The sequence below is a fragment of the Protopterus annectens genome, chromosome 2.part0 (assembly GCF_019279795.1).
Source record: "Protopterus annectens isolate FY-2018-M chromosome 2.part0, PAN1.0, whole genome shotgun sequence".
NCBI classification, from domain to species: Eukaryota; Metazoa; Chordata; order Ceratodontiformes; family Protopteridae; genus Protopterus; species Protopterus annectens.
Window position 1 is genome coordinate 1,733,297,862 of NC_056728.1, and position 23,426 is coordinate 1,733,321,287.

Sequence of the window (23,426 nt, forward strand, 5' to 3'; positions counted from 1 at the left end):
GCAAAGAGAAAATACTTTGTATGCAGGAGTAGAGTGCTATACAGTCATTGCTGGTCTGAAAGTTTGTGACTCTTACATGAGAAAAAAGTCCTGGCTTTTTTCCATAGGATTTACTGTCCTTATTTACTTTCTCCATGTGCTTCCTTTTCATGACAAAACTGGTGCAGGTAACCTAAGCAATCATTCTATTAAGAGGAATATACAACAAAATTCAAGTCATTTGGCAGACATTAAACTTGGCATTCCTATGTTGAAAAGATTGGCCTTGAATGCATGCGACGGACATTGTATGTGTTGAGTCCTGGAGCATCAAAGCCAGGTGACACTCCTTTCCGATTAAATGGGTAGAAGTTAAAAAGCTGCCCATCCTGCTTTTCTAGAGAAACAGTGGCAGAGTTTAGATGTAGAATACAGGGGTACTCTTTCTCAAAGACAACTTGCACGACTCGTTCTTCAATATAGCTAAGCTTTATAGTCCTGTACTTCTCGGGAATGAGGTCATCGACATGAGGTCCAAACTGTTGCATGACCAGGATGCCATCAGGACTTGCCTTGATCTCATAATAAGTTAGGTTTGCATAAGTGTAGTAGCCGACATATGGGTAAGGGTTTGGGGGTGAAGAAAGGACTTTATTAGCCTCACGAAATGCAGTTTCTACGGCAGGTATGAGGTAATCATATGATCTGGAAACCACTTCTTCTTCCTGCGGCCTTGTTCCAGACATCAGGATGATGAGACCAAGCTTGATTTTTGGGACTAGAGAAAATGTGGCAGAATAGCCATCTAGGTCACCATCCTTCCTAATGACATCATATCCATGCTGCTCATTGATCTCCCATGGGGTTCCTGTCTTGTTGGCAAAGTAGTCCTGAGAACAATGAAACAGAGGGGTCAACATGGTCTTGACTGTATCTGCCTGTAGTACTTGCCGATGGTAGGATCCAAGAAAAACCATGGCCAGCTTTGCAAGATCAGCAGCTGTGGAATACATCTGACCTGAAGGTCTATACCAACCCAGGTCATATAATGGGGCTGGCTGACCACTGCTGTAAAATCCTACAGCTAGCTGAGAGTAAGATTGTTGTGTGACATCAAATTGTGTGTCTTCCATTCCAATAGCCTGAAGAACATTTTCAGAGATCCAGGTTTGGTAATCTTCATCAGCAACATGTTCGGACAGTACATGAGCCAACAAGGAAAATGCCAGGTTGCTGTAATGACATCTAAAAAAGATGTAAGAAAACACATCCATGAGCTATCAGTTTGGCTACACTGACATAAATTTGTTTGAGTGCACAATGAAAACAGAAATTTAGTGAGTCACAACTTTAACATGCACATCACTGTATTAAACTTGTAGCTATTACTCACAGCCCCGTGAATATGGCCAGCATGTACATTTTAATAAAAATAGGGAATACACACACACACACACACACACACACACACACACACACACACACACACACACACACACACACACACACACACACACACAATCACACACAAAAACACACAATGTTTGTCTGTTTGTATTGCAAACTTAGGTTTCCTAATTTCAGAGTACAGGATTATATAGTACACAGCATGGACAAACATAAATTCTATTTAACCATTTTTTTTCTTTTTTTAAGTAATGTTTCCAATAAATTTCAATGGGTTACTATAGCTGCAAAAAATGCTTATTGAATAATGTAAATTTACGCAATTTCTGCAGCTTTTTATGAACTGACTGGCTTGGTATGGATGTTTTTCTAACTCCGATTCTGTTGCATGTTATAACATTTTTAAATAAGGTACTCCTGGGAAAGGTTGTAATTTTCCTGTAGTACACCTCAGATTAGTATTAGATTAGTTGGTAGTATAGTGCTTTATTAGTTTTTTCTTAGTTTGTTTTTGAATCTATTTGCCAGCAATACCATACTCCAGCTAGATGATTGTGGTTTTATTTTTATTTCATTGTTTATAATTGTAGTTATTTATTTATTTTTAAATTAACAATGGACTTGTTATCAAGGGGTTTCACTTTAATAAGTAAGGACAGTTGTTTTGGGTAGTATGCTTATTTTTACAGTATAGAGCTTGAGTTTTTTTTAATTGTAACCTAGTACCGACATGAGATTTTATGACAGGGACTTTAAATGTTTGAAGAACTGGAAATGTTCATACCATTTAGATAAATGTGGTGATGATTTACATAGGATGTACATAAACTAAAATTAAGTTTTCTACATGGAAATACATTTAACATTTCTCAATTATGTTTATTTATTTTATTTGCATGTTTATTTATTTATTTGTGTATATATGTTTGTTATTTTGTTTACTGGGTTATTGCGCTGATTTCTGTGAACTAGTTTCTTGCGCAGCTTGGTTAAATAAAATTACACAGGAACAAATATTAAGTCTTAAAAATAGAAAATTGGACATTTGTTATATAGTTGTTATAGGGTATGTACAGAGCTTAAATCTGTATGCATTTGGTTTAGGTGAATACTATGCTAACTACCCTAAAGGGCCATTTTAAGCCTTGCCAATAAGCTGAGTCAGAATAAAACCATGTACCTTGTGTCTATGAGGTAAAAACTTTAATTGTTATGCCAAACCCACCCCGCTTAGTTTAGATATATGAGATAGTTCCAGTACATGAGGTAATGTTGAGTGAAACAGGAGGAATAGCCAAGTAGGCTTTAAGTAGGCAGATGGAATGAGAAGGGAGGTAAGAAAATGTATAGGAACTAAAACTTAGATAGGATGGAAGATGTGAGATGCATTAAGTGATATGTCATCTTAGTGCACATTTATACTTGTTTCAGAAAAAAAACTTTATATTGTGATCTGAATTTTTAATAAGAGGAGGAGACTTTGAGACAGGAGGTAGGAGTCCGAGAGTTTGGGTGCTAGAACTGGGAAACTATGATTTATGCACTGATGTTTGTTTTGGCAAGGTTGAAGGTTATGCTCAGATTTGGTCCAATTTAAATAAGAATGCACATAGTAATAAGTCTATTCTTTGTTTGATAGGTAGGCAGTTTTTTTTTTTTTTTTTGTAATTTAGTTTTTTTCCCATCATTTAACTGAGAATATGAACTCCTGACTCTCAGTCTTGCACATTTCTGAATGTACTGCAGCAACAAACTCCTGCACTATAAAGCTTTGGCATGCCACAGTACATGAGAGTGCCATGGGAATTACCTCAAAGCACATAACATGTGAATGTTACCTCATCATCAGGTTATGAGTCAGATCCATACCTACTGTCTTCATATTACTAAATATGAAGCAAATCAGTGATGGTTCCTTTTATTTTACCAGGGTTAAACAATCCACAAATACTATGGAGCATGTTGGTATTAGTGTTGCTGCAATTTAAGTTAATTTATTTAATAGGATGCACAAACTTGTCCATTTCAAACCCTTTTCAGCCAAAATCTTAGCCATTAAGGCAAAGGCATGTACAGCACATGTATGGACATCTAAAATTAATCATTTGAACCAATATATTTTAGGAGATGGTAGGAAATCTGAATCTTACTATATCTATGTATTTATATTATTTATGTATGTATAGCTACACTCACTGACTGGATTTTGTTCACCTCACCGCCCTGTTCTGAACACAAGGTGAGCTTTATACTAGTCAGTTCCATAAGTTCTTGGGTGGCACTGATTTATTTTATATGTGTGTGTGTAAGAAAAACATGCAAAATCCTTATAAACAATGGCATGCTAGTACTGAACTCCCTGACTGTGATGCAGAAACCTTAATCATTTATGGTCACATTGTTTTCAAAAGTTGTGTCTTTAACACTTTGTTACACCATTTGGTTTTCATATAACATGTTGACTACACTAGGAGATTAGGCCGAGTTCTGGCTATTTGTATGAACAGTAATTCTTTCTTCAGTAAGTTTGTCATTCATTATATGGGGTTAACAGCAGCCATACTTTAGTTGCAAAAACACACGAGATATTATATCTGTCTACTGAATTTTATGCAGCTTTATTCAGTTTAAAATAAATAGTTATCGTGTCACAAAAGGAGAGAAATTGCAGTGAATCATAAGTAAGCATGTTTTCCTTGTGTGCTAGTTTACTTAAATGATAATTCAGCTGCTGTTGTACAATAGCTGGATATAAAACTTGGCTGATTCAGCAATAATACATTCATCTGATAATTCGCTGAGTGATTTCATCTATGAATAAATTCTGTGATAATGTCTCATAGAATATTTATAGATCCCCAAAACACAAAGGCTAAATTGAATCATGGCATTGTACTCCACAAAGAAAACATCCCTACTGCAAAACTCATATTCAATATTGCTATAACATAAATTTAACAGTTGTTTTACACATTTTAAAATGACTCACAAAGCAAGAAATGTGGTTTAGAAAGACTATCATAATCCCATTACACCATTAATAACCCACTGACATGACAAGTGTGCTGGAATTGTCATAATCATCATTTATAAACATCAGCAGAATCATTTCAAAACTACTCACTAAACTTTTCTTATTAACAACTGTAGTTTACAATTTTCATTAAAAGTTATATGATGGAAAGCACAATTGGCATGGGACACATAAATACGTTTACCTTTGCCATATACATAACATTTATGTCAATACTAAATATTGCTATTTTCAATATCCATTGCAATTTACAGCCTGAAGAATCTTACTGAATACTAATACCTCTTTTTCTACAGAGAAACACTCCCACTTTATTATGTCAAAAACATGAAAATTGATTTAATAAGATGGACCCAACATCACACATTGGTTCATTTTGATTCAACCAAGTGCAAACTACATATTATATATAGTCTGTTTTTTTTCTGTGTTTTATATTTATCAAAATAAATGTGTAGTAATGCAAGAAGCAAAAAAGAGTGATAACCATTAGCATAATTAAAGCATTTTCACAAGATAATAAATAACTCTACTCTCCATTTTTATGTTTATAAAAGAAGGAATCAAATGCATTGCATAACAGCAATAACTCACAGAAGTGGAATGTGGGTTAGTATGATATTTATTCCTGTCTAGGTAGATCATTTAGTCACTTGGGCTTCATCCTTGTGACCAGTCCGTATACTACAAGACAAAATTACATAATGACCTGTATGGTTGCCATAGATTTTTGCTATAATGCAATTCATGTATAACTCTGGTGCAATAATTGTGGATACTGTTCCTATTTCCTGAAAGACAACAGCTTCCTGAGGTAGTTATTTTTGTGCACTATTTATCTGCATGGATTTTGTAGCATAGAAATGCTATGCATGTGATATATTTTTAGTCATAGTTCCCAGTGTTATTTAAAATGCCTTTAAGCAGCAAGAAGCAGAATCATTTAATGTATGCACCATATTTTCCAATAACATCTGAAAAGGTTTTACTGGAAATGTTCACCCGGACTGCCACAACTTGCTGTGAGGGAAATGTAGTTTGTTGTTGCTTTCTTGTATTGCTTCATTGCTGTCTTCTGTTCTGCATACTGCGATTTATTTTCTTTATACTGTTTTATTTGTATTCTGCTTTTAAATGCATATTTAAACTAGGAAAGAGACCGGAGCTGTGTCTCTTGTGAGTCACATAGAAATTAAATGTTTCCTCACCCTCTCACCCTGGTGTTGTTTTTTAAATTCAACTGATTTTCTAGTCGCCTGCCCCTTATGTTAATTTGACCACATATCTCCGCTCTCTAATTTCATCGGCTATTGTGAGTAAGCACGCAATTATCATTTTATGGAATCACTGTCCTTCAGCTATTTAAATTTATTGGCCATCCCACTGTATCCAATAGAAACAAAATACAAAGTTCCATCCCCTTTCCAATCTATCTGGCCCTTTTAAAATTAGTGACTCTCCACTTAGATAACCAATGCTTACATTACCCCCTCTTTCATATCTAACTGCTAAGTGCACACTGCAGCTCTTAGGATATTAACCCATTTTTCCATCTTACCTTTAAATTCTACAACATCTGCTTCAAGACCACCAATAATTAGATAGCCACATTCTGCTTTTCTTGGGACTAGTGCCTCTGTTTTGCTCCTGGGAGAGAAGGATCATATGGATATTATTTCCTGGAGACTGCTGGTCACTGGAAAGCCTAATAATTGCTACATAGGTGCCAACTTGTAATGTGTGCTTATATTTTTCTCCTGGTGAGAGAAGGAGTAGAATGCATTGATTCCTGACTTTTTTTGATTGGGCAGTGGGTATCTGTGTTTGACCTTCCTGACTGGGCTAGTTGCAATTCAAGGTATCACATTATCTGGGACAAAGCTGTTGATCACCAAAGAGCATGTGGCCTGCTTCTCATCTTGGGATCAGTGGTGTTGTTTAGCTTTTAATGAGAAAAGAAGCAAAGGAGTATTGTATCCCAGCAGCATGAAGCCGGGTGAGACCTGCACTATTATAGCTAGGCAATAGCCATTCAGGTGACTGTCCTCCTTTCATCATTCTTGACAAGCTAATTCTTTCTTTTCAGTAAGTACTTCTTGAATTACTGCTATCTAACCCAACTTCAGAATATCTGCCTAAATACTTCATCCATAAATCATTAGAGTCCACTTAATAGTTTCCCCTCATGTGTTTGATAGTGCCCTGTTTAGATGCAGACACTTTTAATTGACACTTTTCCTGTGAAAGCACCACTAAAATTTCACCAATGCCTAGTTGCATGAGATAACTAGTTTGCAGTGACAAGCACTGCCCGAGTTGCATACCAGATGCTCCTGACATTACTTTATATTCTCACATCAACTGTCTAATCAGTAAAAAAGGGTCTGTTGCAATGCATGTGAACTTTTCCACTATTTATTTTTATTTATTTATTTAACATTTGTTTATCGGGAAAGTTTGACTTGGAACAAAGCCAATTTTCAGTGGAGGCCCAGGAAGAAATGCTCCAAACGCATGTCTTTGTAATGTGGGAGGAAACTGGAGTACCCGGAGAAAACCCACATGAATGCAAAGAGGAAATGCAGACTCTGCACAGAAGCCACTCCAGCTGAGAATGAACTGGATAACCTCTTGCTGTGAGGTGACAATGCTACTGCTGCACCCACTGCATATTTCTGTTAGTAACTTGGTGAATATGGGCACCCTGAGGCAATGTAGAAATTGCCTCATGTTTATTGATAACCAGTTAATTTTCAAACAAATTGATATGGTATGTGACACGTGTATTTGCATGATGTCACTGGAGGCAAAGCTCTCACATAAATCACTCCTAATGTCAATTAGGTTGTCAGTAGTACACACACTCTGCACCCATCACACACATTACAAAGCAGACACATAGACCCACATATACTGAGACACTTAAATGTAACTTTCCTAAACCCCTTAGACCTCCTAGACAAAATACACATAACAAATACCCTCAGCAGCCTCAAATGCACTTTTTCAAAACAACACTCACATCAACACGTAACAGCCACATTTCACAGAGCCTCTACTTCTAAGTCCATATAAAAAGCCACCATGCAATTCAACATTCTGGTCATTGGAAGACTCCATTGTGAGACACACTGATGTCCCTCTAACCAGGCTGAGTAAGGGGAAAGCCACAGCAGTTGCTTATCAGGGGTCAAATTCACTCAGGGCATTGGACCAAAAGTACCAGTATGACTCAGCCATAGTCAATGTAGGTGTTAATGACCTGAGAAGTACCTCCCTAGATTATATGAAGAAAATCATCATGGAGCTCTCAGAATATGTGTCCCAGGCTGGTATGAGCTTAGCAATGAGCAGCATTTTACCATCTCCAAGGATGATGCCACAATATGAACAAACAAAATGGCTGACTTTAATAATTGGCTTGGTTTCTGGTGTTATTCTAAGGGGTTGCAATGTTTGTCAGCATGGAAGGAGATGGTCAACAGACTATGCTGCTTTGCTGAGGATGGTCTGCACCTCTCTTCTCTTACTCTTTTGAATATTGGCTGAGACATTTTCCTCCCCATTGTGTCTTTTTTAGACAAAAGAAATCTAAAGATGTTGCTGTTCAGTGCTAGGAGTCTAATAAAAAAAAACTCCACTCCCTAGAAACTCTCCTCACCCTTAAGAATGCTGATTTCTGTGTCATCATTAAGACATGTTTAGAGCCATGTAGAACAAACCAACAATGCAGGGTTATAATGCCTTCCACATATTAAAGACCATCTACTACACAGAGAGGGGCTAAAAGTGGAGGTGTCTTAATTTATATAAAAAATAAATATACCTCAAGGGTGGTCAAATAGGACAATGCACTTGAGCTTTTCCACATTCTAATCACCATAAGTAAAGTCCTATACAAATTTCTTGCAAGCTATAGCACCCCCCCCATGACTCAGGAATCCCAAAACATGTATTTAAACTTATTGGAAAATTCACCATCCAACCCAATATCATATTCATGGGTGACTTTAATTATCCCACTATTAACTGGGAATCATATCCAACATGAAACATACAGGCACAGGGATTCCTGGATTTTGTAAACACAAACTCCCTGGGCCAGAGTGTCAGTACACCCACCAGGTTTTCAGCCATACTGGATCTGCTCCTCGCTAATACTAGAGAGTGCTGCACACCCCCTAGTGTAATGCCTTCTCTGGTAAGGTCAGATGACAAAATGGTTTCCTTTAAAATAAAAATAAAATACGGAACCAGAATATTCAGGAACCGCTCTAAAGCTACTGTCTTACTATTAAGTGATAACCTGGAAAAAATTCAAGCCCCCATAAACCATGAGAACACTGCTGACTATGTGGAACTGTTCACAGAGCCATATACAGGCATGCTAATAGCTGTACAGATGCAGCTGTACCCACCAGGAAGAAGTACAGAACAAACCTAGAAACAAGCCACCCTGGTGGAATCACAACATCAGTAGGCTTTTTAACAGAAGTAAGAAAATCATGGCAAAAATTAGGAGTTGTAGCATCCAGCAGGATGAAAGCACTCTTATCAAACAAAACAAACAACTCAAAGGACAAATAAAGTCTGCCAACACCAAATATTAGATAAATTTGGCCTCCCAGGCCATTGACAACTACAAGACATTCTTTGACTATGTCCACAACTTCAAAGGCAATACAGAATTATGTGCAGAACTCATTGTTAATGAAGCCACATATACTGACCCAGAAAATATAGCAAACCTACTGGCCAACAAAATTAGCTCCAAATTTACCCCTCTCTCCCCCCTCATCTTTCCCTCACAAAATACCATCAAATATAACTTCCCCCTGCTATCACTAGGGAACAAATCCTTAATACTCTCTCTAAGGCCAGGGACACTGCATCAATTGGCCCAGACAACAACCCAGGATGCCTTCAAAATAGCATGAAACATGACCTATCCGTCCCTCTGGAATTACTATTTAACTAGAGCCTCCAAACAAGCTTAGTGCTTCATGAATGGAGAACAGCAACAGTCATCTCTCTGCACAAAGGGTGACCGTCTATAGACCCTGGAAACTATAGACTCCTAAGTCTCATTAGTATCATATGTAAAGCCATGGAAATAATTATCAAGAAAATTATCAATAATGACATAGGAATGCTCCAGACACTGATCTAACCTAAATAGGAAAGAAAAAGAGATCTGATATGGTGCAATATTTATGCAAAGGAGAAAGCTAAATTAATCAACAGAAAAATGCCAGCTCCAAAGATATCCAAAGAGAAATACAGGCAAAAGCATCCAGATATGAAAAAAATCACAATAAGAAACATAAGATCACAAAGAGGGAACAATGTACAGAAATTAGTAAAGTAGAAGTAAAAAAAAATAGAAGATTAAGTTATGGACTACTTGCAAAGTGAAGAATGTAGTGCAGAAAGTCTAACACAGGTTACATCCCAGCATGATGAAACAATGATTCCCCAAAGTAAGGAGAAACAGGAGGAGAAGGAGACATCTAAAGAAGAAATATGGACATGGGGAAGATAAAGAGATTTAATATGGTGCAATATGTATGCAAAGGAGAAAACAAAACTAATTAATACAAAAAGAGCAAGGATATGTGCAAAGAAATACAGGCAGAGGGATCCAGATATGAAAAATTTTGCAATACAAAAAATAAGAAAACAAGGAGTAAAAGTAGAAAACAGGTTTAGTAATGGAGAAGTTAAATAAATAGAAACTGAGGTTATGGATTACCTGCGAAGTGAAGCATTCAGTGCAGAAAATCTAACTCAGATAACATCAGAGCAGGATAGAGCAATGGATCCAAAATTAAGGAGAAACCAGTGGAGCAGGAAACATCTGATAAGTTGCCATATGAAGATACTTTGGAGCCTTTCATAGGAAACCAGTACAAATGTTCAGTTGAAATTGCACAATAAGAGAATGAACAGGAAAATCTAGCATCTCTGAAGCACTCAGTGTTGTGGAGTGATAGGCCAGTGAGCTCCCATATGAAAGAGCAACAGCTGACACAGGATGAAACGGAAGAGAATGTGACACAGGAAGATGCTCTGGAAGTTTCTATTGAATGCCCAAAGGAAGTGGAAAACAAATAATGTGCCCTCAATTTAGAAGAAAACAATTTAAGAGAAGAGTTGCTTGATTTAATAGAAACTGACAGACGTATTAATGTCAATGAAAGAAATAGACTACAGAAATTCAGTGAAACCGAAAATGTTAGACATTTGATAAAACAAATGAACACAGTAATTAGGACTGCCCATACAGATTCATGCAACATTACAGACGCAAATGGGATATATTAGTGTGCAGCTAAGTTAATAAAAGATAACGTCTTACCACAAAAACATGGGGTGGTAAGAGAAAGGAAAAATTGAAAGCTATCATGGAAGTACGGAATAAAAAAAATATAAAGCAATTAATACAAGAGGTGTTACTGTTAGAAGAGTATAGAGGAGGGCTGGAGAGTCGATTATGGTGCCAAGTTTGCAGTCATCTGCAAACTTGGTCAGCCACAGTCCTTCTGTGTTGGCCTGTACCTCTGAAAAATATACACCGAACAAGAGAGGTCCCAGGACTGAGCCTTGTGGGATGCCACTTGTAACTGGTTTGGAGCCTGACATGGCTCCAACAATTCTAACCATGTGGGTTCTGTCCTTGAGCCAGTTTGCAACCCATCTAGTGACATAGGGGTTCATATTTAAGCTGGTGAGCTTATCTATAATGCCAGAGTGGGGTATTGTATCGAAGGCTTTTGCGAGGTCCAGGTAGGCTGTGTGGACCACCTTCCCCTCATCAATGGCCTTGGTGACTGTTTCAAAGAAATCAATCAGGTATAAGAGGCAGGATCTGCCCTTAACAAAGCCGAACTGGGTAGGATCCAGTGTCTGTAGGTCCCCAATATAATTATTTATAAGGTCCATGATGATCCTTTCCATAGCTTTGCAGACCAAGCTAGTCAGGCTTATGGGGCGATAGTTTCCAGGATCCATTGAGGCACCACCTTTGTGGAGAGGGACCACCGTTGCTGTATGCCACTCTTTGTGTACATATCCTGTAGTAAGGCTGAGACTGAACAGTAGTTTTATGTTTGGGTTTAGCTCTTCTTGGAGTTCATGTAGGACGCAGCCCGGGACACCGTCTGTCCCATTGATGCTGTGTTTTTTGCTTTGGAGCTCTTACCTGAGCATCTGAGATGTCAGGGGGGGCAGCACTCTGCTGGGATAGATATTTGCCCTTTTGGTGGGGAGGGGGGGAGAAGTGTGCGCTGAACCTGTCAGCTAGGATGTTGGTGATGTCTGTGGGTTTGGTGTATTTTTTGTCATTTTGGACTAATTCTGAGCATATCTGGGAATTCCCACCCAGGTTCCTAACATAACTAAAGAAAGCCTTGTGATTATCCTTAGTGTCCTGTGCAATTTTTCTCTCGAAGCTGGCCTTAGGCGATTTTATGAGTGCCCGTAGTTTTTTGCTAATACTGATCAGAGATGCCTTCCCTTTTTGGGATTTTGCTCTATCATGTAGTAGCTTCCTCCATCTATTGTATAGTTTGTTTATGGCTGGGGTCCACCAGACAGGAGGTCTGCCTTTGGAGGATTGGGTCTTGGTTTTATTTGGGATTACATGATCCATGCATTCCTGAAGGTGTTCATAGAATGCGTTTATAAAGGATTCTGCGGTCTGGGCAGTATTTTCCACAGGCCCGGGGGCTTTGAAGGATTCCACCTCAGTTTTGAGGAGTGTGAAATTTGCTTTAGAGAAGTTTTTCACTGTGGTTTTCTGGGCAGGGGGTGGGGTCGGGATGTGAATATCCAGTGAGATTAGTTTATGGTCTGATCTTACCAGTGAGGGATACACTTCTGGTCTGGAGCATAGAGTCCCCATGTTGGTGATGATCAAGTCCAGTATGTTTTCCCCTCTTGTGGGAGTGGTAACAAGTTGTTCCATAGCATTTGAGTTTATAAATTCTAGGAACCTTTGGGCTAGGGTGTTGGAGCTAGAGTAATGTTCCTAGTCTATGTTTGGGTAGTTGAAGTCGCCCAATACAATGGTGTTTGGAGAGACCTTCATATTTTCCAGTGTTCTCAGGAAGGCCGAGTGGAGTTCCTGGGTTTGGGAGGGTGGTCTGTAGCAGGCTATAAACTGGAAGGCAGTTTTACCCATTGTTAGTTGCACATGAATAGTCTCTGATGCTTCGTGCTGTGCCACCAACCTGGAGGTGTGGGTATCTTTGACGAATATTGATACTCCCCCTCCTTTTATGGTTTGGTCCAAGTTTTGGGGCCGAAAAGCATGGTATGAGGTATAACCTGGTAGTGCTGGGGTGCTCTCGGGAGCCTTGAACCAGGTTTCTGTTACTGCACAGATATCGATGTTCTCCATACTAAGGAGAGTTTCGAGTGCATGCTTCTTGAGGTTTAGATTTCTGGCATTAAGTAGCATTACTCTTAGTTTCTTATCCCTTGTGATACCTATGGAGGTGGGTTTGGCTTTTGAGCCTTGCCTAAAAAAGGCACTATGGGGGTAGCAAGAGCCTTTGCCAATATCCGAAAGCCCAGGGGTGATAGGTGCAAGCCGTCCCTAGCGAAGCATCGTGGCTTGTTGAGCATGTCATCCCAGGCTGACAGACATTGGATCCCCTTTGAATGACAACAATACTTAAGCCAATTGTTGAAATTGATCATCTTGTCTTCATATTGTGACATCATTCTTGGTTAAGGTAAGATGCTACTCAAGGTCAGGGTCATACCAGCCTGGGCTACATGCTCAGAGAGCTCCTCTATGTCTCTTTTCATGTAGTCCAGGGAGGTACATCTCAGGTCATTCACACCAGCATGGACAATGACTGAGTCATATTTGTACTTGCCTTGGAGTGACATGAGTGCTTGTGTTATGTGGTGGATCCTAGCGCCCGACAGGCAGCTCACCGTGACCTTCTCCTTGTTCAGCCTGGTGAACGGGACATCAGTGTGCCTGATGATAGAGTCACCTATTACAAGTGTATCAGGTGTGTTGTTTAGCCTTAAGGGCTGTGACTGTTCGGCACACTGGCTTTGTGAGCTATGTGTTGCATGTGTTTTGTTTTGGGGTAGCGGTTGCTTGGGTGTCTGCTTTGGAGGTCTCTGCTGCTTAGGCAGATTTTTATTTAGAGCCTCTGAGTATGTTTTTGTGTGTTTATGTGATTGGTTTGCTGTCGTGGTAGGTCTATGTGAGATTGGAATTGTAGTGAGTGTGGTTTCCTTTTCCTCCTGACTGGTTACGCGAGTACTGAGTTGAGAGAGCTTAGCCTCCAGTTTGGCTATATGGTTGCATCTCTCACATGTGTTGGAATTTGTTGTGAGGAGGAGAGGGTTGTCTGTGTACATGAGGCAGTTTTAACATTGCCTCAAGATTCCCAGATTCACCAGCTGGACCGGAGAGGAGATTGACAACTGACCTTTGGACATGCTAGAATATTATTGGGAATTCCTTTATAATTGAAAAAAAAAGGGCCAATGGGGAACAAGGTACTCAAGGGGAGTTTGTGAGGGTGTAATGCTTTTAATTTTTTAGCGCTGACCTATATAATTGCTTTAGTGAGCAAGTGCCAGGTAACTTAAATGCAATGTGCTACAGGTAACTTAAATGCAAAAACGACAAACAGTAATTTTCATTCAAGTGAAACAAGGAAATAAATACAGTAAGCAATGCAGATATCACTAGGGATCCACAGAAGCGCTGAAAAGCCATGTTTTAGGTGGAATTAGTGTTTCAGGGAAATAACAAGTAAACAAACAACAAGCATATAAACAAAGCTAGATTCAGCAGGCCTGGATCTAGTCTATGCTACAGCAAACAAGGTGTACCAATTTCAGCAAGAAACAGTTCAAATATGCAGGCACTATAAGCCTTTAACCAGAAATTCCCAGCTCAGAAGGGCAGAGTCCAGCCTCTCCTCCCACAAGAGTGCAGACCACGAACCTTCTTAATGTAAAATAACTGGCCTGAAGCCCAAGTGCTTAAACCAGAACTAATACACTTTTAGAATAACAGACACTGAGCCCTCAATCAGCAGTTCCCAACTTAGAAGAATGTAAGCTACCTTTCCTGCCACAACAGTGCAGGCCACAAACCTTCCTAATGTAAAACAACTGGTCTGAAGCCCAAGTGCTTAATCCAAAAGACTTAGAATATATATATACACACATATATATATATATATATATATATATATATATATATATATATATATATATATATATATATATATATATATATATATATATATATATATATATATATATATTCATGCATATGTATTTATATGTAAAATTCTACACATTTACATTTTTATATATGTATACTAAATAATCCTACCTTGGTTTGCGGATTTACTTTGGAGCTGACTGGTTAGAGAAGTTTTATTTGAATTTATATTTTATTTGTTATCACTGTTTTTCACTGTTTGTAGGTAGGAAGGGCTCGCTTGTTAACAAGATTTACTTTGATTCATATTTTGTTGTTTTACCTTTAATTTTACTGTCAGTTGTTACAAAGGGATAGGTTTTAGACAGGCAAGCTCTAGCCACCCCAAGGGTCCTAGACAGCTATAAATCCACACAGACTGCAGAGAGGAAATTTCTGAGCATATCTAAACAATCCTACCTTGATTTGTGATTTATTGATCTTTACTGTTAAATGAAGCATGACTGCAAGTGATAGAAAGCAGAAGCTACTGCCTTTGAGAGCGACTTTACAACTCTTTTCTGGCTTGCAGAACTTGTATGGTCAGAACAACTTTACTGTACTTACTTTAGCATTTTGTTATATATTGTTCATGTAATTTTTTTTCTCATAGAAGTTGATTTATGTTCTCTTTGAATTCTGTGGTTACTGAGTTTGATTATTCTTTTTTTTTATAATATTTTATTCATTTGAAACACAATATGGATTCCTTAAATGAGTATGCAATTAGCGATTTGCTAATGCACAAATATCTTGTACATTGTACTAAATGCTATGCATATTTAAAGGTAACATCTGATCTGTGTTCCTCAAATCAAAGACTGGATGATTTGCTTAAAATTGTTAGAAGTAAACCTAGACTTAATGATGATGATTGCACTTGTGCAATTGGCATGGCTTAGAGAACAGTTGTTTCATATATTAATGACTGGACTGGTGAAATAAATAATATTAGGCAAAGAAAAAAATAGAACAAATTTAGGAAATGATGTGTATATTGTCTGCAAAGATCATTCATCTCCTATGAAACAAGATGATGCCCCTAACAACTTTTGAATTCTGGATGCAAGTATTCAGCAATCTGAAGATCCGTTTTCTTTTTTTTTTTTTTTTTAATAAGGAAACAAAAAAGAAAGAAAGGAAGAAGTTTACAACAAATAATAAGAAAGAAAAAGAAACTGATTAATGACTGAAAGAGAATATGTGCTAAAAAGGACACTGCTTTGGTATATAACATACAGGTTACGGGGAATGATAATATTTTTCTGTCTGAAAACCTTTAGTTATCATTCAGGTATCATTTTTCCAAAAGAGAAGGTAAAAAAAAAGAGGCAAGGGGCAGGTAAAAAGGAAGAAATAAAAACTGAATGTGGAAGGATCGGAGAACATTAGTGTAAGAAAAAAAAGAGAAAAACAAATGTTGATTACATATTTCAAGCTGTGGATTTACAATACCAGCTGGATGAGACTTTAATACACAAGGAAAACAATAAGATTAATAAGTCTAATGGTGATGAAGATCTATCTTTCATAACAATTGATAGAACAGATATTACTGTATTAGAAGCTGAAGATTCATCAGAGCTGGTGAAGAAAGATATTCTTGTAATCAGAGATTCAATTATTAGAGGAACTGATACTTATATCTGCAGAGAAGATAATGAACATCAAATAGTGTTATGCTTGCCAGGAGCAAAAATAAAAGATGCGAGACTAGCCTTGGAACACCTTAATGTAAAGAAGTATGGATCCGTTTTTATTCATGTCAGCACAAATTATGTCATCTGCAAGGATTCCCTGACTGTTAGTAGGGAATTGACAGCTATCTTAGATAGTAAGCTTCACCTACAGAAAGGAGAGTCAGGTTACTGTGAATGAAAAGATTTTTGGGGTAAATACCTACATGAAAAAAAAAATGTCCTGTTTTAAAAAATGGAAATGTGTAGAGCATCCAAGCTTAGTTTTGGGAAAACATGTGTTCAGATAGGATTGTGTACATTTGTCAAGATCAGGGAAGAGAATTTTTGCAGCAGATATTTTGCAATATTTGACAAACACAGGCCAAGTCAAAAATTTAACAGTTCACAGATAGCAACATTTGATGCAGCTATGATAGCTGTTAATGCCAGGAGCATTAATAATAAAGCTTTTTAGTGGAAATTTTGCTATGTTCCCAGAAAATTGATGTTGTTATTATTTGTGAGACATGGTTAAAGAACAAGGACTGGAAATGAGTCCTGTCAGAGTATAAATGTTTTTACTGTAACAGACATTCTGACAAAAATCAGTTGGAGGTTTTATGATAGGGATTAAAGATAGTCAAGAAACCTCTGGTTATTACATGTTCAGTGATAACACCAATAGTATAAACTGAAATATTTGTGTGTATGTATGTATGTATGGATTTGTTTTACTCATATGTATACATTTGCATTTATACACAAAAGCATGTCTGCAGAGAAACATGCCATATTTCTATACGGATGCATTTCTGTTTACTGCAATATTTATGGTTACTTATACATTTTGGATTACATATAGATACATATTTGCACTAACATATGCATTTGCTGTTGTATTTAGCAACACTTAGGCAATATTTATCCTGCATTTTTTTAAAACCTACTTTAACAATGATTTAAGAATAAAATGTTAAAATACTTACTTAAGAACTTTAGCCTTCTCACCCTAACCTGATCAGCACACTTGACCAGCTGGTCAGGTCTGCACCTTTGCAGATCATCGTACCTGTGGCTACACTAGAGCCCAGAGAGGATGACAGGTGTTCACCCAACTCTTGCCTTATGTTAGCCATTTTCCATACTGTGAAGGTACTGTTCATTTGATTCTGTCCAGGTACGACTCATGCAAGGGGTAGACCATTATGGTCTTCTTATTGGACTAGCCTGGAACTCAGCAAAGTGCCTTCACAGGTGCTGCCATCATTCAAACTGCCAATACTAATGTGATGAACATAAGTACAGGGCTGTGGCTCACAGGGTGGGGACCACACCCTCTAGGGTGTGACATCATCATAACCAAACACAATTGCCATGTAGGGTCATTAAGTATGGAACTGCTATTACTGGTATCTTTGGTTTTAACAAACTGCTTTGTCACATAGACATGGCAATTTTTTTAAGGAACAATTTTACATTTTTTCTAAGGCAAATGAGAGTCAGTAAATCATTACATTTTCATTTGCTTATATGTGCTTTTGCTTCTGTGCAGTAATGTTTTAACCTTTATTTACACAGCTGACCTCAAGATCATGCATTACTCATTTTTTTGAAAACATGACTTTCTAAGTAGTTCATTAGTAAATAATAAATTATTTTTTTTCTTTTACTTCACTTTATTAATAAATGCTCCAGTTGATGTCACTTTGGTGTAATAGAAGCTACTGAATGTTTTTAGGTGATAGGCTATGTCACAGCATGCTAGATGGGAATGGATTAGGCTTCACAATTATGCAATCTAACTGTTGTTGACTTGATTTTTCCTTTTAGATGCATAGGGTAATTTGAGATATATTAGGTTTGTTCGCATATTCACGAGGCTAGCTTGCCTCAGTACTGGTCAGAATAGCTCGACTGCAGCTACCCAAGGTCTAGTTATATGAATCTGTTAACATATGCACTTACATATTACTGCAGTTCATAGATATAAGCAGAACTCAGCCTAATTTGCATGCAAAATGTGTAAACAAACCTGATTTTCCATAACTAAGTTTAATATTGGCATATTTAGTTGTAATCAGTCAAATTAGGTGGCACAGAGTTTATCAAATAAGATAAAATGGCAGTATAGTTATAAGAGACTGGGAAACAGTATATATCCAATTTATAGAACAGTAATTATTAAGAAAATTGTGTTTTCATTTTATGTTAATGTCAGATGCAGTAGATTCATGTTAATTCTGATGACATGAATGTCATTTAGAAATTTGAAGTCATGACAGTAGTACTGGAAATGTATGGGGAAGTAATACTGATGGCATTGTGAAAGACAAATGTTTGCAGTACTTTTTTGCATTTATAGGCTATGCTATACAATATATTACTACATAATTTCAAGTGAGTAATGTTGAATCTACTGCATCATCATCATCAATGTGCTGTGTCAGGAACAATGTGGGATTTGTGACTGTCACTCGTGAATGAAAAATCATGGCAGTGTAAATATAGAACAATGGTTGGGGAAGGATTTTAATGCTGTTAGCAATGGTACAGGATAGCAATGTTATGATAAGGCCATGCAACACTATTATGCAATTGTGGATGATGCTATACAGGTTAATACAACACAATTTTAACTGGGAGAGTTTGGACTTGCAGTATATGTATATAAATTTGGATGTTGTGTCACCATAGTTCTTTTTGTTCTTTGATCTTTTATTTATTTGTGATGAAAGCAGGCATGCTTTCATTGCTGTGTTGTTTGGCTGATACGTGGATCATGCTTCAATATATTACCTTTCTGTGTTGTTCTAAGTTAATGAATGATACAGCAGCAGGGGTCCAGGAAGACAAAAAATACTTTTCACCAAGAGTAGAACTGCATCCTCATGGCAGTTCTTAGGACATATGGCAAATACCTTTATGGAAAGGGGAACTCAAACAAGCTGAGAGGACAAAGGTCTGGAACCAAGTGGTTATGGATATAAATGTTGTTGGTGGAAGGAACTGCATATTAATACTGTGCAAGAAAAGGGCCTATAATATGGTAACATGTGCAAGGCAGAATACAATGGTCCATAGCTCTACTGATGGGAATACCTTAAAAATGTATTCTTTAACACCAAATGAGGAATACCTCTGCTCCATTTGGGGGAGATGACTATGAACAGATAAGGATGGCACTCATAATCAGAGATGGGGGTGGATACTTGTTATTACCCACATCTGCAGCATTGACAGACACTATGGAAAGCTAATTTGGCCACTATAACATATTTACACAAAGAAATGACTGCTCAGGTGAAATAACTACATACAACACATGACATTTACTATTAACAGGTGAGCCATCTACTTCTGTAGGTAATGACATTTGAACAAAGTGTGCATGGTAAGTGCTCTCCATGCCTCATTATATACCATACAACAGTGTACACCAGTATCTGAGTAGTATTGTACTTAATTAATTCTTTATAGGGTCAGCAGCAGAAATAAACAGTTCCACTATATCAATACATTTAGAAGATACCAGCAGTAAAATGTCTCATGATGATAATTAGTTATTTATGAGACAACCTGAAGAAGATAGCACCCAGTTGCCAACTTTAATAATGGGTTCACAGAGCCCACAACATGTAAATACATCTGCAGGAAGTTACAATGGATCACAAAGTCAAGTACATGGTGATAGTACAGTAAAGGTGGCTGTCAGTTTAACTTATTCAAATCTTAGGTTTCTAATACAATGATGGGAATAGACCCCATTCCTAATTCAGGATATGATTAAAGTTCATGAAATTAGTATTGTTTCAATCTTTGATGTCAGTCATAAGTACTCTTTGCAGCACCTGCAATATCCCCAGAACTGACTCCTTTTGTAGTTCATAAGGAGTTGCATGTATTGGTAGTATATCAAAATATGACTGTAGATTATTTTTATTAGACCCATTTTTTATACTACTTGGGGCTGTCTTGGTATCTTTCTTCCACATTTCTCCATGTACCTCAACACCAGTGTCTCCAGACCCACAGGAACATCTGGATGATGAAAATGCTTCAGAAATACTTCAGAGACAGCAGACTGGCATCTTTACAAAGGGGGTGAAGATGTGTCACAGCTGCCTCAGGAAAACATAAAACATTGGCTGCGCGGCAGCAAATGTGCTGTGATATTGTTAAGGCTCAAATGTGCTGTGACATTGTTAAGGCTCAGTGTACCAAATATGCGGACATTGTTAAGGCTCAGTGTACCAAATGTGCTATGACATTGTTAAGGGTCAGTGTACCAAATATGCTGTGACATTGGTAAGGCTCAGTGTATCAAATATGCTGTGACATTGTTAAGGCTCAGTGTACCAAATGTGCTGTGACATTGTACAGGCTCAGTATACCAAATATGCTGTGACATTGTTAAGGCTCAGTTGATCGAATATGCTGTGACATTGTTAAGGCTCAGTGTACCAAATGTGCTGTGACATTGTTAAGGCTCAGTGTATCGAATATGCTGTGACATTGTTAAGGCTCAGTGTACCAAATGTGCTGTGACATTGTTAAGGCTCAGTGTGCCAAATGTGCTGTGACATTCTTAAGCTCAGTGTAGCAAATGTGCTGTGACATTGTAAAGGCTCAGTGTACCAAATATGCTGTGACATTGTTAAGGCTCAGTGCACCAAATGTGCTATGACATTGTTTAGGCTCAGTTTGCTGCCACAGAGTCAGCTAGAAATGGTCAGAGTACTAGCAGGTATACCTGAACATTTCTAGCACTACATCAGAATGGTAGAGAGTAGGAATAATGCCATGATCACACACGAAGCATCCATGTCCATCTCCATTTGTACACTAGTGAAGACTTTCCAGACTAAAATTGGAATCAGCATTGGAAGGAGAAGATGAGGGGGTACTATCTGGACAAGTAGGGACAAATCATATTGTACTACAAGTGCTTCTCAAGATATGCGGACATTGTTAAGGCTCAGTGAACCAAATGTGCTGTGAAATTGTTAAGGGTCAGTGTACCAAATATGCTGTGACATTGTTAAGGCTCAGTGTGTCAAATATGCTGTGACATTGTTAAGGCTCAGTGTAATAAAATTCATGCAGGACAGATCAGCATTCATCTACACATAGCAGAACCTCTCATTCGAGGTCTGAGTTGCACGATTCTGTGACATCACTGTCTGTAGAATCACCTACACCATGTAGTTCACGTCATTGCACCAAGTCACCATCCAGCACACATGACAGCCAGCTCCTCAAGATGATATGCACCATCACCAGCCATATTTTTAGAAGACATTGTCTATGACACATTTGATCTTCTCCTGCTATGACTCAGGTTAGATGTTTCAAGTACTTGAATATGAAATGTAGCATTTCACTGCTATGGCATCCAATTCATTGAATGTTTAACTTCAAAGGCATTAAAAAAAAATATATATATATATATATATATATATATATATATATATATATATATATATATACATACACACATATGCAAAATACAACAGTGGATGTAAGACAGTATTAAAAGCTTTAAATGTTTATCCATTTCTGTAACACTTACAATAAAAGAAAATAAACTGGAAATTAAGGTGAAGTACATGACATGAAAATTGCAATGTTTAACACCATTAAAGGACCCATCCATTATCGTGTTTCAAGTGAGAGATGGTAAAGCTGACAATTACACAATTACACAGAACATAAAACAAATGATGCACACTATTAACAGCTGATGGCATATGAATCCTGCCATCAGCACTATCAAAGTTACCACCTCACCCTCAGCACTGCACAGATGATGAATGATGTTTCTGAAGACATAGGTTGGAGTATATAAGATACTGAATTGATCTGATGTGCAGTACCTTAACAGACAACATTTTTCTAATTTCTCACCTCTGAAGCCAAGCTTACTCTCTCTCTCTCTTATTTACCTTCTACCCAGTCTAATGTATAGCTCTCAAATTCTTACAAATCTCAACTCATCACTCCTGACCAAACTTGACCCTGCCTACGACAAGATAGCTAGATTTGCTGCTCAACAAACCTACAAATCCCATCACTGTCTCTTTCTAAAGCACCTAAACTGGCTTGAATTACCCCACCAGCTTCTCATCTATCAGTTCCAGATTATTCACTCTATCCTATACCAGCCTTCCTACTGTCCAACATTATCTTCTTTCATCTCCCATTGTTCTCCCACCAGACCTCTCCAGAGCTCCATCCAAGACCTGCTACAAATCTATGAACCCAAGACTAAATCTGGATGTGACATGCACAGCTATCACCCCACCATTGCTTGGAACAGGCTCCCACTAGAAATCAGTACTCTCACACATCCTAAACAATTTAAGGCAGCCACCAAAGAGTACTTTAAAAGACACTGGTCTTGCCACTGCACTCTCCCTCCCTAAACATACCCTCCTACCCAAACTACAATCTACTTCCTGCTCTCTACTCATTCTTTCTCCTTAGTTCTCTCCAGTCTTCTTTGGCTAGTCTTTCAACTGTCTTCCAAAACCTATAAAGCTAATGCCTTAGAGAAACATTCAATAGTAGCTGTCTTGCCTAGATGCAGCTAACATTATGACTATACTGGGTTTTTTAACCTCTTATTTCCAAAAACTGTATGCATCTCAATGACATATTATTGTTTTTTATTAGAATATCATGCAAGAACTTTGGTATACTGCTGATTATTGACACTGTTAAACATTGTTTTGCTACTTAATGCACTGTAATAATTTTGTAATACTGCTGCTAATGCTACTGTATAATGATAAGTGTATAATATGATGGAACTTTTCTCCTCGGGCCTTTGCTGAAAAAAGGCTCTTCAGCTCAGCTGGACAAACCCAGCCAACAAATGTAAAATAAATAAATAAATAAATATTATGTCATACTTAAAATCAAAGAAATATCGCTTAATGAAAAACGTGATTCATTTTCTATTCCTGTAAAACGTATGAACTCATATTAAATGAAAGTTTAGGGATTGTTATACATGCAATTTTGTGAAATCAACTACTGAAATAACACTTTGTAATAAGCTACCATTTTAGTACATTCTGTATCT

The 23,426-nt window shown here is 37.6% G+C and overlaps 1 protein-coding gene across 1 annotated transcript in view; it reads right to left on the reverse strand.

Moving 5' to 3' along the window:
- Nucleotides 1-245: 245 nt before the first annotated feature.
- Nucleotides 246-23,426, reverse strand: part of LACTBL1 (lactamase beta like 1) — a 530,471-nt gene continuing 507,290 nt past the window's right edge. Inside the window, exon 5 of the mRNA XM_044060438.1 lies at nucleotides 246-1,224. Coding sequence (XP_043916373.1) covers nucleotides 246-1,224 — 979 coding nt within the window. The remainder of the gene's footprint in view (nucleotides 1,225-23,426) is intronic.